Source organism: Mauremys mutica, chromosome 2 (assembly GCF_020497125.1).
Source record: "Mauremys mutica isolate MM-2020 ecotype Southern chromosome 2, ASM2049712v1, whole genome shotgun sequence".
NCBI classification, from domain to species: Eukaryota; Metazoa; Chordata; order Testudines; family Geoemydidae; genus Mauremys; species Mauremys mutica.
The window spans coordinates 169,821,692-169,838,057 of record NC_059073.1 but is presented as its reverse complement, the minus strand read 5'-3'; the positions used below and the strand labels follow the sequence as shown (position 1 = coordinate 169,838,057).

The 16,366-nt window shown below is 47.7% G+C and overlaps 1 protein-coding gene across 1 annotated transcript in view; it reads left to right on the top strand.

Annotated features, from left to right (window-relative positions):
• The first annotated feature begins 6,229 nt into the window (after positions 1 to 6,229).
• The window catches only part of SLC12A7 (solute carrier family 12 member 7), a 324,493-nt gene continuing 314,356 nt past the window's right edge, over positions 6,230 to 16,366 (top strand). The window contains exon 1 of the mRNA XM_045005934.1: positions 6,230 to 6,479. Coding sequence (XP_044861869.1) covers positions 6,371 to 6,479 — 109 coding nt within the window. The 5' untranslated portion in view covers positions 6,230 to 6,370. The remainder of the gene's footprint in view (positions 6,480 to 16,366) is intronic.

The window sequence follows — 16,366 nt, the reverse complement described above, 5'->3', positions numbered from 1 at the left end:
TCCACTGTGGTCAGCACCTCTGTGAATGCCACAAACAATCTCATGTCGTAGCTAGTATGCATGGTGAGATCAATGTCACACTCCTCTTGCCTTTGTAGTTTAAGGAATAACTCCACTGCCACTCATAACGTGTTGGTCAGAGTGAGCAGCATACTGGTCAATAGTTTGGGATCCATTCGTGCAGACCGAAGAGGCAAAGTGTGCAGTACACAAACCATTGAGAGATGGTGCCAAATGCGGACAGAAGCACAGGGATTGCTGGGATGCGAAGCAACGCATCATGGGGCATTGGGACAGGACCCAGGATGCCCCGCGACCCCCTCCAACTTCCCACGACTCTTAGCAGCAGAAGAGGAAGAAATGTTCTGTGGGATAGCTCCCCAGAGTGCAATGCTCCGAATACCACTTCAAGTGCCACAAGTGTGAACATGCTATTGTGCAGGCAGCTGACAGTGTGAACACACAACAGCATTTTCCCCTTCAGTGCTCTCTGAATGGTGCTGTAACTCCCGGCACTGTAACTCTGACAGTGTCGACTGCCCTTAGAAAGGTTCTGAAGAGAAAAATCTTCAGGGTGGTTTTTGCAAGCAGTTTGCTGTAAATGAGGATTGTGGTGAAAGTGATTTGATCAAGGGAGTTTCAGTTCCTAACTGCCAGAGTCTTTCTGAGGTGTGTAAATACACCAAGCCAGCTTTAGGAAGATCCAGTGGAGATAGCTTTGAGAAGGTTTTAGATGTAATGAAAATTGTCAGGGAATTTGAACAGCCCTATGATAACCAAGTGGCTGTGTTTGACCAACTTTTTGGGGAGACAATTTGTTGGAACATGAATGTCTCCATGCTGATTCTTTAAGTAAGCAGTCTGTGCCTCAGGGTCTGAGGAAAGATTGGAGTACTGGTTTTTCAGAGCAGAACAGCCTAATGACTTAACCCACAAGGATGCAGGGGAGAGCAGGCAAACTTTTACCCTTAGACACTTTGGATTTGTTGGTATCTCTTTAAAACAGAGTCCAGTCTCTAAGCTGGTGGTGGTGGTGGATCCACAAACAAGCATGCAGATGTGTAGATATTCATAGCCCAGAGGGGCTGCAGTTGGTAAACACCCCTAGCCAACAAAGGGATTCCTATAAGCAGGGAGGTTCAGTTTTCAACCTTCTAGAAAAAAGGTGGGTTACGGGGGAGGAGAGGAAGGACCCAAACCTGCTGATGGAAAGAATGAGTGTCCAGCCTTGAAATTGGTAGCAGATGAGAATTTGAAAGCTAGTGTCTGGGTTGATACAATCTATCTGGCTAACAAGGGGGAAGATTTGCCCCATAGCTGGTAACACTGAGGACACACCTTGCCAGCCAAGGGATTTAGTAAGATGAGAGGCATGGTATGACCAAGATACTTATAATCACTGACTTATAACAAATTTAGTGTTATGTTAAGGTTTAGCCTTCTGATGTATTTGATTTTTATGTCAACTCTAGTAAAAATGTACAATATGCCTAATCTTTTGAAAAAAACTTTGAACATGTTAAGAGTGATACATAAAAACACACTTTATGTTAAAAGGCCTTGTGATACTGATATTTCCCAATTAATGCCTATGAACAGTCTTGAAGCTCTTCACAACAGAAAAGACATTACACACCTAATGTGCTGTATGAAAAGGGAAACTGAGGCACATTACCATATTGCTTTCATGGCTAAATAGCAAGATTCCTACACTGTGGAGAACATTAATATCTACATTGACTAGATGTTAATTGGATTTATAAAGAAATTCAATAATATTGTAAAATATAATTTTGATAAACCATTTCTGTTATACACTAACACTTCTAATATTGGGTTAGAAGCTGTAGTAATACAAAACCAAGAATGGGAAGATTCCTAGATGCATTCAGCAGTGTCTGGGGCACTCCATCCTGTATCAATTTTGCACTGGGGGTGTGATGTTATCTGATTAAAATATAACCATATAGATCACTGTTATATATTTGCAACAAATCTTGTACAGAAGTTGTCAAGTGAGGTGTCTGTGAAAAGGTTATGATTTGCTGGTTATGATTATGCTATCTATATGCATGTATCATTTTTGTATTTGAAGTTATAAGTATTGGCTCTATACTTGGATTTCAAATGTTTGCTCCTGGGGTACCACCCACAAGGTAGCTAGCCAGCACATCTTGGAGGGACTATTCAAATTAAGTGGCTCATCAAGAAACACTTGGCTGAAAATGAATCATGGGAGATGCCCATCTATACTGAGTGGACTGTCATGTTAATGTGTTGTCTGGACTGTGGGTAATGGCTTCCTGCAATGACTAGCGAAATGGATGGACATGTTACTTGCCCATGTGACTCCAAACTCCATCTTGTTGCTGTAATTTTCCACAGTAAGAACAATAGGTTTCCTTCCACATGGCAGAGGATATAAAAGGCCCTGGAAACCTCTCCATTTTTGCCTCTATCCTACTGCAGCCTCTTTCCCAAGTCTCTGGACTATGAACTTATACTAATGGGAGCATTCTAACCAATGGACTGAGGTTCTTCCAATGATACAACACCTCTTTCTCACTCTCCCTTGGCAAGCACACAGCTCAGCGAGCTCCCTAAATATGGTGAGTTCAGCCGGAGGGTTGGGGGGAAAGGTCCAAGATGGGACAAAGCGTCTAGGTTTTTTTTTTAAGGGGATAACTGCAAGTGTCTAGGGACACTATTGTATATTTTGCCACCATTTTCCACAGGCCGGGGTGATTGAAGCTGCTATCTCACTCCTGAGGGTAAATGAGGATGCAATACATTAGTAGGAGCATTGCCAGCAGATGAGTAAAATGATTATTCCCCTCTATTTGGCACTGGTGAGGCCACATCTGGAGTATTACGTCCAGTTTTGGGCCCCCCACTACAGAAAAGATATGGACAAATTGGAGAGAGTCCAGCGGAGGGCAATGAGAATGATTAGGGGGCTGGAGCACATGACTTATGAGGAGAAACTGAGGGAACTGGGTTTATTTAGTCTGTAGAAGAGAAGTGTGAGGGGGGATCTGATAGCAGCCTTCAACTACCTGAAGGGGGGTTCCAAAGAGGATGGAGCTAGGCTGTTCTCAGTGGTGGCCAATGACAGAACAAGGAGCAATAGTCTCAAGTTGCAGTGGGGGAGGTCTAGGTTGGATATTAGGAAAAACTATTTCACTAGGAGGGTAGTGAGGCACTGGAATGGGTTACCTAGGGAGATGGTGGAATCTTCATCCTTAGAGGTTTTTAAGGCCCAGCTTGACAAAGCCTTGGCTGGGATGATTTAGTTGGGAATTGGTCCTGCTTTGAACAGAGGGTTGGACTAGATGACCTTATAAGGCCCCTTCCAACCAGGGGTGGCTCCAGGCACCAGCAAAGCAAGCAGCTGCTTGGGGCAGCCCATTTGCAGGGGCGGCAGCTGGCAGGGATCCAGCCTGGGAGCTGAAAACCAACAGCGGGCCCTGGGAGCTGTAGTTCCTTGGTTAGCTCCCTGCCTATAGAGTCAGCACTGGAGCAGGGAAAGAACTACATTTCCCAGCATTCCCTTGGGCGCTATCGACAGGAAAAGGAGAGGGAGGAAGTATGGTAGCTGAAACCTCATGCTGCAGCTTGCTATGAATGGAGAGCTCACTGCTAGAGCGGGGTGGCACTGTGGATGGGGAACACGTGTGTCCAAGGAGTAGAAGGCTTTGGCCCAGATATCCCCTTCAGAAGATATCCCCAGACTGCCTTAGGGATACTGGTGTGACCTCACCTTGCAGCCCCCAAAGAAGGAATTGGGTGGACTAAATGGACTCTATCTGAAGCCTAGCAAGGGAGGTATGTGGATCCCACTAGAATTTAAAATGAAAAGTAAGGGAGGGGAGGCTTTGGACCTGGGCAGCTTTAGGTACAGTACCAGGCACTTAGGAGGATTTCTACTCCTGAGCCATGGAAGCAGAACTTGACTTTTCCTTTCCAGATTTAGCTAATATTTAGAAAGGGAATCTAGCACCTGCCTTCCAGATTTGAACACCTCAAAATTCAGGAGTGCTCAAGCTCAATTTGGGCAGCTGTTACTTCATTTCTCCCAAATCAAATATACTGATCCACTGTAATTTGCTGTAGAAAAAGTAGGATAAAATTGAGCAAGAAATGCTTCCCAGTGGTTTTTAGGACTGGAATTGCTATTTTCAACAGCCATTGGCTGATTGTTTGTTTGTTTAAAAGGAAGACAGTGATATTGCATTGGCAAATTCCCCATAGAAACAAAGAGTGGAACAAAAGAATAATAAAGGCACCTCAACTTTTCCTCATTTATGGAGGACAGTCTTATAATATGCATCCAGATATCCTCCAATCACACAAGCTGAAAATTGTTCCACTTTACTGCAGTTCTGTAACCATATGGGAACCAATCCTGTCTGTGTTCTGTGCACATCCAAAATTCCTGCTGAATGACCTGCCCTGGGAGCAAGTTACCAGTGACCCAGGGTTGGGGAGGAAGGAGGGTGCAGGTGGCGGGTGGGGAAAGCCCAGGGCTGGGGTGGCAGGGGGTGTGTGGGTGGGGGGGAGAGCCCAGGGCTGGGGTGGCACGGGGGTGCGGGTGGGGGGGAGAGCCCAGGGCTGGGGCGGCAAAAAACCTAGAGCTGGCCCTGCTTCCAACCCTAATCTTCTATGATTCTATGATCTCCCACATGTGTTCGGTTTCAGACTGCATCCCTATGCTGCTCGCCTGTGTGCTGCTTTGGTTCCTGCACAAGTGATTGCCCATTGGCATGGCAAAGTTTCCTGCAATGGGGGAAGCAATAAAGCTGCTCTGCCAAGGAACCTTCAGCAGAGGATTGGTGAGTACCTGCAGAAAAGTTTCCTAGAGATCTTTCTGGAGAATTTCCATAAAATCTCAGTGTGCATTAACAAACTTTTCCGCAGGGTCCCCACTGCATAGGGGAATGGGAAGCAGACGCAACCACTGCTAGTCATGTACATTTCTATCCTTGACTCACTTCTAACATATAATGAAACAAAAAATGGCTCTATCTCATGTAACTGAGCAGCATCAAATCGAAATGAGTACTTACCAGAGCTCCCCTCTCCTGAATCATTCATGCCAGAGCCAGAGTGCTGGGACTGGCTTGAACTCTCCAGAGAAGAGATCTGGAGAGTTCAAGAAGAGATCCTGGCTCACCACACTACCAGATGACCCCGTCACCTGTTCCACCTCATCCTCCAACTCTACTTCCTCATCCACCACTTTGTCCTTGGGGTTGAGTCTGCTGACCGCTATCTTCTGGCGGCCATTTACAGCAACATAAGCAAGTGCAGTGTCTCCACTGATACTCAAGTATAAGGGGTAGCCATGTTATTCTGTATCCACAAAACGAGTCCATTGACACTGTGTTGATCTAACTTTGCTGCAAAAGGCTCTACACCTCTTGTTGAGGTGGTTTTATTTTGATGGCATAGCAGGAGAGTGAAATTGGTGGGAAGAGCATTGCAGTGTGTACACCTCCACTGTTTTGTCAATGAAAGTTGACTTTTGTGGACAAAACTGTGTTGCATAGACAAGGCCTGAGGCAGATGGATGTCTATTTCCGCCCAGTTTGTGTATCCTTCTATACTACTGGGGTTAGGTAGCTAAACACCTGGAGTGAGGCAGCAGCATGCACATTCAGAGATAGAAACATAGGGAACTTTTACAGAGGAAATGTAGGCACACTGATTTTTTTGTGTGTGTGCCTAAAACATTCAGTGGAAGCTGAGCTAGGGTTTTGTTAATACTAGAGGTACCTAAAATCTGCGACTCAGGTGCCTAAAGAGGCAGGTAGGCACCTGGGTCTTTTGGGGGAACTTGCCCCCCAATGTCTCTTTTCAAACAATTCTGCCCTCATATTAGAACCTACCTATCCTATTCTACCCTGAGAGCCACTGGTCTCTTCTGTACTCTGCCTTGCAGAGGATTTTAGGAGTTCTCCCAGCTCAGCTGGTGAGTGGGGGGGAGGAAATCATTATGAGCGGGGCGGTAGGGGTGACCCTTGCCAACTGGATCTCGGGGGCTGTATCTACTTAGTAGGGAGGTGCGGGTGGGTGTCCGGCCGGGCCCGGGGCTCCTCCGACTCCCTCTGTGCAGACGCTGAAGTTACTAGACATGGCAGCCGGCGGAACTGTTTGCAAAGCCCAGTGAAAAATCAAAGCCAGCGCGTAGAGAGCGCCAGCCACCCCCACCGGCTGAGGAAATGACTCTCACGTGAGGGAGGCGGCAGCTCGGGGACTCTCACCGCGCTCCCTGCCGGGGGAGGGAACACCAGGCGCCGCCGCCGCCGCCAACGCCCCGTCGCTCCCGAGCTCTGAGCGCGGAGTCCCGGCGCTGCCCGGCCGGAAGACAATGCCCACCAGTTTCACGGTAGTGCCGGTGGAGGGGCAGGAGCCGCAGCCCAGCCGGCCACTGGAGGACCCGAACCAGCAGCTGGCGGAGTGCAGTTCCGGGGAGCCGGGTGAGTCAGCGGGGCTGAGCCCCCACGGCACCGGCGGGCGAGCGGGGAGCCGCGGGTGTTGGGGGAGCCGCACACCTGAGTTAGGATTAAGACACAGGAGGAGCCCGGCTCTGCACACAAAGGGCCCTGCCGGCGGCAGCTCCTAGCCCCGTCCTGGCTCTGCTTGTGGGCAGTGTTTCCTTTCAGTTACCTGGAGGCAGCGAGAAGGGCTCAGTCTCCGGAGTCTCCTCCTCCTCCTCCAAGCAGCGCTTTGCAGGGGCCGTTCAGCCTCCAGAGTACATGGAAGCTCTTCTGGCCACTAAACGTAACTGTCTGGCGCACGATCCAGGTGAACAGGTAGCTGCCGTAGGGTATTGGCCTGGGAGGATTGTTGTGGGGGGACTTCTCCGGGCGCAGAGCAGGATGGGCCAGTGCAGTGGCTCTTGGCATATAGGATTGGATTCTCTTTATTTCTAGTTGTTTCTCCAGGTGGCCTTAGAGCAGCTGAAAACAAAAAGGAGTAGCGTCTACCACAGGGGTAGGCACGGGTGCTGAAGGCAGCACACGACCTGGTTTTCAGTGGCACTCACACAGCCCAGGTCCTGGCCACCAGTCCGGGGAGCTCTGCATTTTAATTTAATTTTAAATGAAGCTTCTTAAACATTTTAAAAACCTTATTTACTTGACTTACAACAATAGTTTAGTTATATATTATAGACTTATAGAAAGAGACCTTCTAAAAAGGTTAAAATGTATTACTGGCACGCGAAACCTTAAATCAGGGTGAATAAATGAAGACTCGGCACACTGCTTCTGAAAGGTTGCCGACCCCTGGTCTACTATGTGCTTTTGCTGGATAGGCAGACAAGGAAGGAAGTGCTCTCTGGGACTGGACTGGAGGTGGACTGGAGCTGCTAGTCATAGGTGGGAAAAAGAAATGAGGCAGTGGGCAGGATGTCCAATGGAGTAGAGCAGCGGTTCTCAAACTTTTGTACTGGTGACCCCTTTTACATAGCAAGCCTCTGAGTGCAACCCCCCCCCCAACAAATTAAAAACACTTTTTAATATATTTAACACCATTATAAATGCTGGAGGCAAAGTGAGGTTTGGGGTGGAGGTTGACAGCTCACGACCCCCCATGTAATAACCTTGCGACCCCCTGAGGGGTTCTGACCCCCAGCTTGAGAACCCCATGGAGTAGAAGGAATAGAACAAGTGGTCGACAATACCTCATAGATTAAAGAATCAAGTGGCAGGGACTTATCTTATGCAGAAGAGGTTGTGGGAAGTGTGCTAAAAGTATGTGGGGCGGGGGAGAGAGTGGGGAAACAAAACGAAGAGCAAAAGTAACCAGTGTGGCTATTTCTTCTCCCCGCCTCCAAAGAAAAAGACAACTGGAAGACCGATACGTAAATGCTACTAATATTAGAAACCCATATAAGCAATTGCTCTAACTTGCTACAGAGATGAAAAGGAGGGAAAGTGGCTCAATAGGAGGGAAGGTGGTCTGCATGACTGCAAATATTGGGGAGATGGTACATGTTATCTTTGGTAAATATGGGGTTCACACCACTACTGCCCTTAGACCACATATCTGTTCAGCCATGTATCTGCTGGCAAGGACCGTACACAGATCATTTCCTGCTGTGCTGGACAGTTTCCTGCCACTAGGCAGTAAGGTGCCAGTAATTTAGGCTACTAGGTGCTGCCATCAAAATTGCGATTCAAGTTTGAGGGAAGACCAAGACGGTACATTTGTGTAAAGGAAAAAGGAGGGTCTAATGACACTAATCAATTCTGTAATGGGGTTAAATAGTCATCTTGAAGATTTGTCTTGAAAATGATTGAGTGCAATTGAACAATATACTATCAATCCTTTCTCACAAATCATCCTTGTTTAATTGTAAATTCTATTAAAATACATTGTTCTTCTATGGGTGATTGCTCATATCGATTCCAGTTAGGCGTGCCATGTACATAGTCAGAAAGTTTTTCCCCTAGCAGCACCTGTCAGGTTGGCTGTGAAGCACCCTGGAGTGGTGCCTTCATGGCGCTCAATATATGACCCTGCCAACCCGGCGCCTCCTTGATTCCTTCTTATCACCAGTGATGGTCGTTGGAACTGTGGTGTCTTGCTTAGCAAGACCTACCACATTTCCTTAGCTTCATTGTTTTTTGTTTTCTATACATATTACTTAGTTTTTAGTTAGTAGTAGTAGTAGTTAGCAGTTGGGCTGGGGGGTTTACCCTCCGTCCCAACCGCTTTTCCTTGGGACGGCTTACATGTCCAAGTGCCAAGGGTTCAAGCCCTGCAAGTCCTGCAGCAAGCCCATGCCAACAGGTGATCCCCACAATGCTTGTCTAAAGTGTCTGGGGGAGGCTCACCAAGCTGATCGGTGCAGGATTTGTAAGGGCTTTTGCTCCAGAACCACAAAGGAGCAAGACTTTTGACTCAAGACTTATGGAGGCAGCACTTAGACCTCAGCCTCTGCTGGCATGGCAAGACCTGTGGCAAGTTCTTACAACACCGCTCTCTGGCATCACGGCTCCCCAGTGCGGTGCCGCTCCCAGGATCAGCTTGGCTCGGCATTGCCCTGGCCTTTGCAGTCCCAATCCTGGTCTTCAGATGCAGAGGCGGAACCTAGATACTCTGAGCGGGGCTGACACCGGTCAGACCATGGATGCTCTGAGGTAGAGGCAGGGCCATAGCCTGCAGTGGCAGGGACCAGCACAGTGGCCATTGTAGACCCTGTGGACATACCAGCATGAACTGCTGGTGCCAGAGGCTTCTGCCAGTCACCCCACCCTTAGGGGTGCTGAGGAGGTGCTGTGCCCCTGCCTTCTCACAGAACCAACTCCAGTTTCTGAGCAGGACCCTGCTCTACCTGGTCCAGCCAGTGAGACAGGAGTTTCCTGATGAGCAGGAGGGACAGGAGGACCCTGTTCCCCCTTTAGTCTGCTTGTCCTCCTCCCCTGTTGTGGGCATTTCTGTCTCCGGACTGCTCCCCATAGACAGCTGCACCCACCAGGACCTCCTTTGCAGCGTGGTGCTGAACATGGCTCTGCAGGCCAAGGAGGTGGTGGAGTCAGAGGACCCACTGGTTGACATTTTGGCCGCAGAAGGTCCTTCACGGGTGGCTCTGCCCCTCATCAGGACCATACAGGCCAATGCCAAGACCATCTGGCAGGGCACTGAGAGGAAGTATTTCGTTCCATTGAAAGGGTATGAATACCTCTTCATGCCACCGCAGCCTTGTTCATTGGTGTCTGTGGCAGTGAACGAGAAGGAGAGGCAGGGGCAACAAGCCCCAGCACCTAAGTCCAAGGACACCAAGTGCTTGGACTTATTTGGGCGTAAGGTGCACTCGATGGGGGGGTGCTACAACTCAGGATTGCCAATCAGCATGTAATTCTAAGCCGGTATAATTTTAACTCCTAGAACTCGATGCTCAAATTCAAGGAGCTGGTGCCAACGGAGTCCAGCGACTAGTTTGGAGCTATAGTGGAGGAAGGCAAGGTGGTGGCACGGACCTCTTTACAGGCCTCACTGGATGCTGCAGAGTTGGCAGTGCGCACCTTGTCCTCTGGCATCTTCATGAGGTGTAGCTCATGGTTGCAGGCCTCCAGCCTTCCTCATGAGATTCAGCAGATGATGCAGGACCTACCTTTTGATGGAGCAGAGTGACTCTTGGCTGCATAGCCTAAAAGATTCAAGGGCTGCTATGCAACCCCATGCAAACACTTGAAGCCCCAACAGCAGTAGCAGTGCTCCTATCCTTCTTGGCTGAGGCAGGACTTTTACAGGAGAAGGGGCAGGAATGGCAGAAGGAAGCCTTCCAACCCCTCTTCCTGGCAGGACCAAGGCCTGACTAAACTATCACTGGGTCCGAGCAGGCCTTTTGAAGGGGCGCCCGAGGACGGTGCACCAGCCTTGATTCCAGATCCTTCTGCATCTTTTCTGAATTGTCTGTTCCACTTCTACTGTGCTTGGTCACAAATAAATTTGGACTGCTGGGTCCTCTGCACGGTGGAAGTGGGATATTCTCTCCAGTTCTGCTCCTACCCTCCCTCTTCAGTGACCCCTCTCACGAGCAACTCCTTATCCAGGAGGTGCAGGTGCTCCTTGCCATGGGAGCCATGGAGGAGGTTCCTCAGAAGCTAAGGGGCAAGGGATTCTACTCCCAATACTTCCTAATTCCCAAGGCCAAGTCTCAGACCCATTCTAGATCTGTGCGGACTCAACAAATTCATGGTAAAGTTGAAGTTGCACATGGTCTCCCTGGATCCGGGAGACTGGTATGCCGCCCTCGACATGAAGGATGCATACTTCCGTATAGCGATTCGTCCCCCACACCGGTGCTTCCTACACTTTGTGGTCTACCACAAGCATTACCAATTCACTGTCCTGCCAATCGGCCTCTCAACAGCCCCCCGGGTATTCACCAAGTGCATGTAGGTCATGGCTGCTTTCCTATGTCAATAGCAGGTGCAAGTATACCCCTACCTCGATGATTGGCTGCTCAGGGGCCGCACCAGGGGGCAGGTGCAGTCCCAAATCCATTTAGTCAGGTATATGTTCGAACAATTGGGTGTCCTCCTCAACTCGGGGAAGTCGACCTTGGAACTGACCCAGAGAATAAAATTCATTGGGGCAGTGTTAGACTCAGTTCAGGCACGAGCTCTTCTGCCAGAGACCCAATTCCGAGCCATCACGTACATAGTTCAAAGCCTCCAGCAATTCCCAACCACAACAGCAAGGGGGTGCCTGAGTCTCCTTGGCCACATGGCGGCTTGCAATTACGTGACCCGGCATGCCAGGCTGCAGCTCAGACCTTTGCAGGCATGGCTCGCCTCGGCCTATTGCCCGGGGTGCAACAGCTTGAATTCAGTGGTCACAGTGCCATGGCAGGTCCTCCCATCCCTCCACTGGTGGCTCAACCCTCAAGCAGTGTGTGAAGGAGTCGTCTTCCACAACCCTCAACCTTCCTTGTCCCTGATTACAGACGCATTGTCTCTGGGATGGGGTGTGCATCTGGGAGACCTCCAGACACAAGGCCTGTGCTTGCAGGACGAGCTCTCTCTACATATCAACATCAAGCAGCTGAGGATGGTGCGGCTAGCCTGCCACACCTTTCAGGCCCAACTACAAGATCAGTGCATAGCAGTTCTAATGGACAACACCACTGCCATGTTTTACATCAATAAGCAGAGTGGAGACCGTTCCTCCCCCCTATGCCAGGAGGCCCTCCAGCTGTGGGAGTTTTGCATAGCCCACTCCATTTACCTGGAAGCATCCTTTCTACCAGGAGTTCAGAATATGGCTTGGAAGCTTCATGGCTGAGCCCCATGGAACTTCTGTGCTCAGAACAAGTAAGGGAGGTCCTCCTCGGCAGCAGGAAGCCCTCCACAAGAGCCACGTATCTGGCAAAATAGAAGAGATTCTCTTGCTGGTGTGACCAGTGTGACACCCCCGCCCTCCAGGCGCCTGTACCTCTCATCTTGGAGTACCTCCTACACCTGAAACAGCAAGGCCTGATGGCATCCTCCATAAAGGTACACCTCACTTCTATGTCAGCCTTCCACCAAGGAGAGTCGGGTCGATCTGTCTTTGCCAACCTTATGGTTGATTGCTTCCTCAAAGGTCTGGACCAGCTACATCCCAGATCAGGCAGCCTGTCCTTGCATGGGACCTTAACCTGGTCCTCTCCAGGCTCATGGGACCCCATTTGAACCACTGGCAACCTGCTCCCTCCTGTATCTGTCATGGAAGGTAGCTTTCCTGGTTGCCATTACTTCTGCGAGGAGGGTGTCTGAGCTAAAGGCCCTCACCTCTGACTCGCCTTATGTGGTTTTCCACAAGGACAAGGTGCAACTCAGGCCGCACCCAGCCTTTCTCCCCAAAGTGGTGTTGTACTTCCACACCAGCCAAGACATTTTCCTGTCTGTCTTTTACCCTAAGCCTCATGCAAGTAGCCGGGAGCAGAGGCTGAATTCCCTCAATGTTCAGCGAGCACTAGTTTTCTAAATCGAGCGCACTAAGCCGTTCAGAAAATTGAACCAGTTGTTTATAGCAGTGGTAGACCAGATGAAAGGGCTCCTGGTCTCATCTCAAAGAATATCCTCCTGGATCACCATGCATCCGCACGTGCTATGAACTGGCCAAAGTACTGACCCTGGCTCTTATGGCACATTCCACAAGGGCCCAGGCCTCATCAGCAGTGCTCTTGGCCCAGGTCCTGATCCAAGAAATCTTCAGGGCAGCAACTTGGTCCTCTGTGCATACCTTCACCTCTCACTACGCCGTTGTCTGGCACGCCAGGTTTCAGCAGAACGGTGCTACTATCAGCGTTTCCTTAATTCTGCCCTACCACCTTGGTAAGGCTTGGGAGTCACCTACTTGGAATCGATATGAGCAATTATTAGAAGAAGAAAAAATGGTTATTCACCTCTCATAACTTTGTTCTTTGAGATGTGTTGCTCATATCCATTCCAAACCAGCCCACCTTCCCCTCTGTCGGAGCAACCGGCAAAAAGGAACTGAGGAGGCGCCAGGTCGGCAAAGTCATATATTGAACGCCATGAAGGCACCATTCCAGGGGGCTCCACAGCCAACCAGATGGGTGCTGGTAGGGGAAAAACTTTCTGACGACTTTGCATGCAGCACATGCACACCTAATTGGAATGGATAGGAGCAACACAACTCGAAGAACAACAGTTACGAGTGGTGAGTAAACTTTTTTTTTTCCTCTGACTGGAACATATTAGAGCAGAAATTTTCAAATTGTGGTCTTAGTGTCACTGATGGGTCACACAGTTCTGGCTCTTCCCCTCGTTTCTAGTTGCTAAACTGCTTTAAAGACAGCTATAAATACATTAAATACTTTTCTTGTGTTATCTTTCCCTATAAATAGGGCCCTACCAAATCCACGGCCATGAAAAAGGCATCATGGACTGTGAAATCTGGTCTTCCCCTATGAAATCTCATCTTTTGTGTGCTTTTACCCTATACCAGGGATCGGCAACCTTTCAGAAGTGGTGTGCCAAGTCTTCATTTATTCACTCTAATTTAAGGTTTCGCGTGCCAGTAATACATTTTAACCTTTTTTAGAAGGTCTCTTTCTATAAGTCTATAATATATAACTAAACTATTGTTGTATGTCAAGTAAATAAGGCTTTTAAAATGTTTAAGAAGCTTCATTTAAAATTAAATTAAAATGCAGAGCCCCCTGGGTAGTGTGAGTGCCAATGAAAATCAGCTCACATGCTGCAGGTTGCCTACCCCTGCCCTATAGTATACAGGGCGTTTCTCAAATTGGGGGCCCTGACCCAAAAAGGAGTTGTGCTTGTGAATGTGTGTGTGTCACAAGGTTATTTTAGAGGGGTCGCAGTATTATGACCTTTAGTTCTGCGCTGACTCAAGAGCTGGGTGTACAGAGAGCTGTGGCTGTTGGCCGGGTGCTCAACTCTTAAGGGAGTGCCCGCCAGCAGCAGCACAGCAGTAACGATGGCAATACCATACCATGCCATCCTTACTTCTGCGCTGCTGCTGGCGGTGGCTCTGCCTTCAGAGCTGGGCTCCTGGCTTGCAGCCACCGCTCTCCAGCTTCTCAGCTCTGAAGGCAGTGCTGCCGCCAGCAGCAGCGCAGAAGTAAAGGTAGCAGTACCACAACCCCCCTACAATAACCTTGCAACACGCCCCCCCAACTCCTTTTTGCGTCAGGACCCCTATAATTACAACTCTGTGAAACTTCAGATTTAAATAGATGAAATCATGAAATTTACAAATTTTAAAATCCTGTGATGGTGAAATTGACCAAAATGGACCGTGAATTTTGTAGTGCCCTACATATAAGAAATTAGTTACTACAGGAATGTTAGATGATCACAGATGAGAAGATAGATGGTGCTCAAGGCGGTCTGGATTAACATGGTCTATATCAGGGGTGGCCAACCTGTGGCTCTGGAGCCACATGCGACTCTTCAGAAGTTAATATGCAGCTCCTTGTATAGACACTGACTCCAGGGCTGGAGCTACAGGTGCCAACTTTCTAATGTGCCAGGGGGTGCTCACTGCTCAACCCCTGGCTCTGCCACAGGCCCTGCCCCCACTCCACCCCTTCCTACCCCCTCCTCTGAGCCTGCCATGTCCTCGCTCCTCCCCCTTCCCCCAGAGCCTCCGGCATGCTACGAAACAGCTGATCGGGAGGTGCGGGGGGGGGGGGAGGTGCTGGGTGGGGGGAGCTGCTGGCGAGCTGCTGACATATTACTGTGGTTCTTTGGCAATGTATATTGGTAAATTCTGGCTCCTTCTCAGGCTCAGATTGGCCACCCCTGGTCTTATGTGCATCATAGTATGAGGGCATAAGGAGGGAGGGATAAAGGAATGTCTGACAAATCAATTCCATAATTTTCAATTACATTTACTTGAAGGTTGTCTAGGAAGATTATAAAGCGATTTAAGAATTTAGATGGTCTGAACTCATTTTTACAATGCTTAAAAACGATTCCAACAGGTATCATTATTATACCTCTAATATAATCCCTGAATCTCAGGAACCAGATACAGTTTTAACTGTACCCTCTGGAATTACTTTCTGTTCTTTGTTGGGTACATTGTTCTTCACAAGTTTGACTGTCTTTATTCCAGGCTATATTTAAAAGGTTCTGCTATTCACTGATTGAAGAAACACTTGGATATAAAAAGCATTGTATACTATCTAACTGAACTTATATACTCCAGGATCATTTTGCGCCAGGTTTCACTAATAGTGAAGTGGTCATTCTGGTATCAATCAACCTCCATAGATCAAACACTGAAAATATTAAAATTGCCTTAATGGATAATGTTTCTTAATTTATTTTTATATATGAAAATAAAATTTGTACATGTAAATGTAATAACTTATTTTACACGCAGCCAATTCTGCTAAAGAATATTATGTGAAAAAGAATATATTTATTGTCAAAATCTTCTTAAAAAGAAAAGAGAGGAAAATGAGAGGCAAATTGGGGAGAAGGGGGAAAGACTGTGGTAATCAAATTGTCAAAACATCTAACTCTTCTCAGCTTCAAGTGTTGCAAGCAGAAAAGGGATTTAATTTCTGCCATCTTCTTGGCATTGGTGGTTCTACTCAGATTCTTTGCTGCTTTTACAGATCCAGACTAACACGGCTACCCCTCTGATACTCTACTCAGAGAATCACAGATATCAAAAGTGAACAAGTTGATTTATTATAAAAAAGGGAGTTTCAATGGATATTTTCAACTTTAGTCTATTGTGGAATGATCCTAGCAAAGAGTAATTTATTCCTATAGTTTTTGTTATTAATGCAAAGTCTGCAGTCAATATTCTGAAGGGTTTTTTGCTTTTGTTTTTAACTGTTTGCCAGACAGATTGTATTAATTTCAGGGCCATTTCATCCAATGAAAGATTAAAGCACACTTTTTTTTATCAGAAGCCTTTTGGATACATTTTTAAAACACTTTGTTTTGTGCAGTATATTGGATGACATGAACAATACAAGAAGGGAGCAATACAGCGGTAATAGTGTCAGTATTTTCTTACTATGGTTAAATCAGGAGCAGAATACTCTGACATTTCATGGAATGGAAGGTGGTGGTTCAAGACTCCTTTTCCATGGTATTTTTTGTTGGTTTCTTTTCCTGGTGCTTTTTAGTCTGATTTTTGTTTTTAATGTTAACTATTTGAAGAAATTTTGTTTATACTTAAGGCAGAAATGCATTCATGAAAATTATTAGGAACCATTCTCTGGAACAGATGATGTAGTTTCCTGTAGACAGGAGTTAGCTGTCAGAGGTAGAGAAATCATTTTAGTTTTTCCATCAATTTTGCGGCAGAATTTTACCAAGTGTCTTCTGTGAGTATTTTCTAGCACATCCAGTGAATG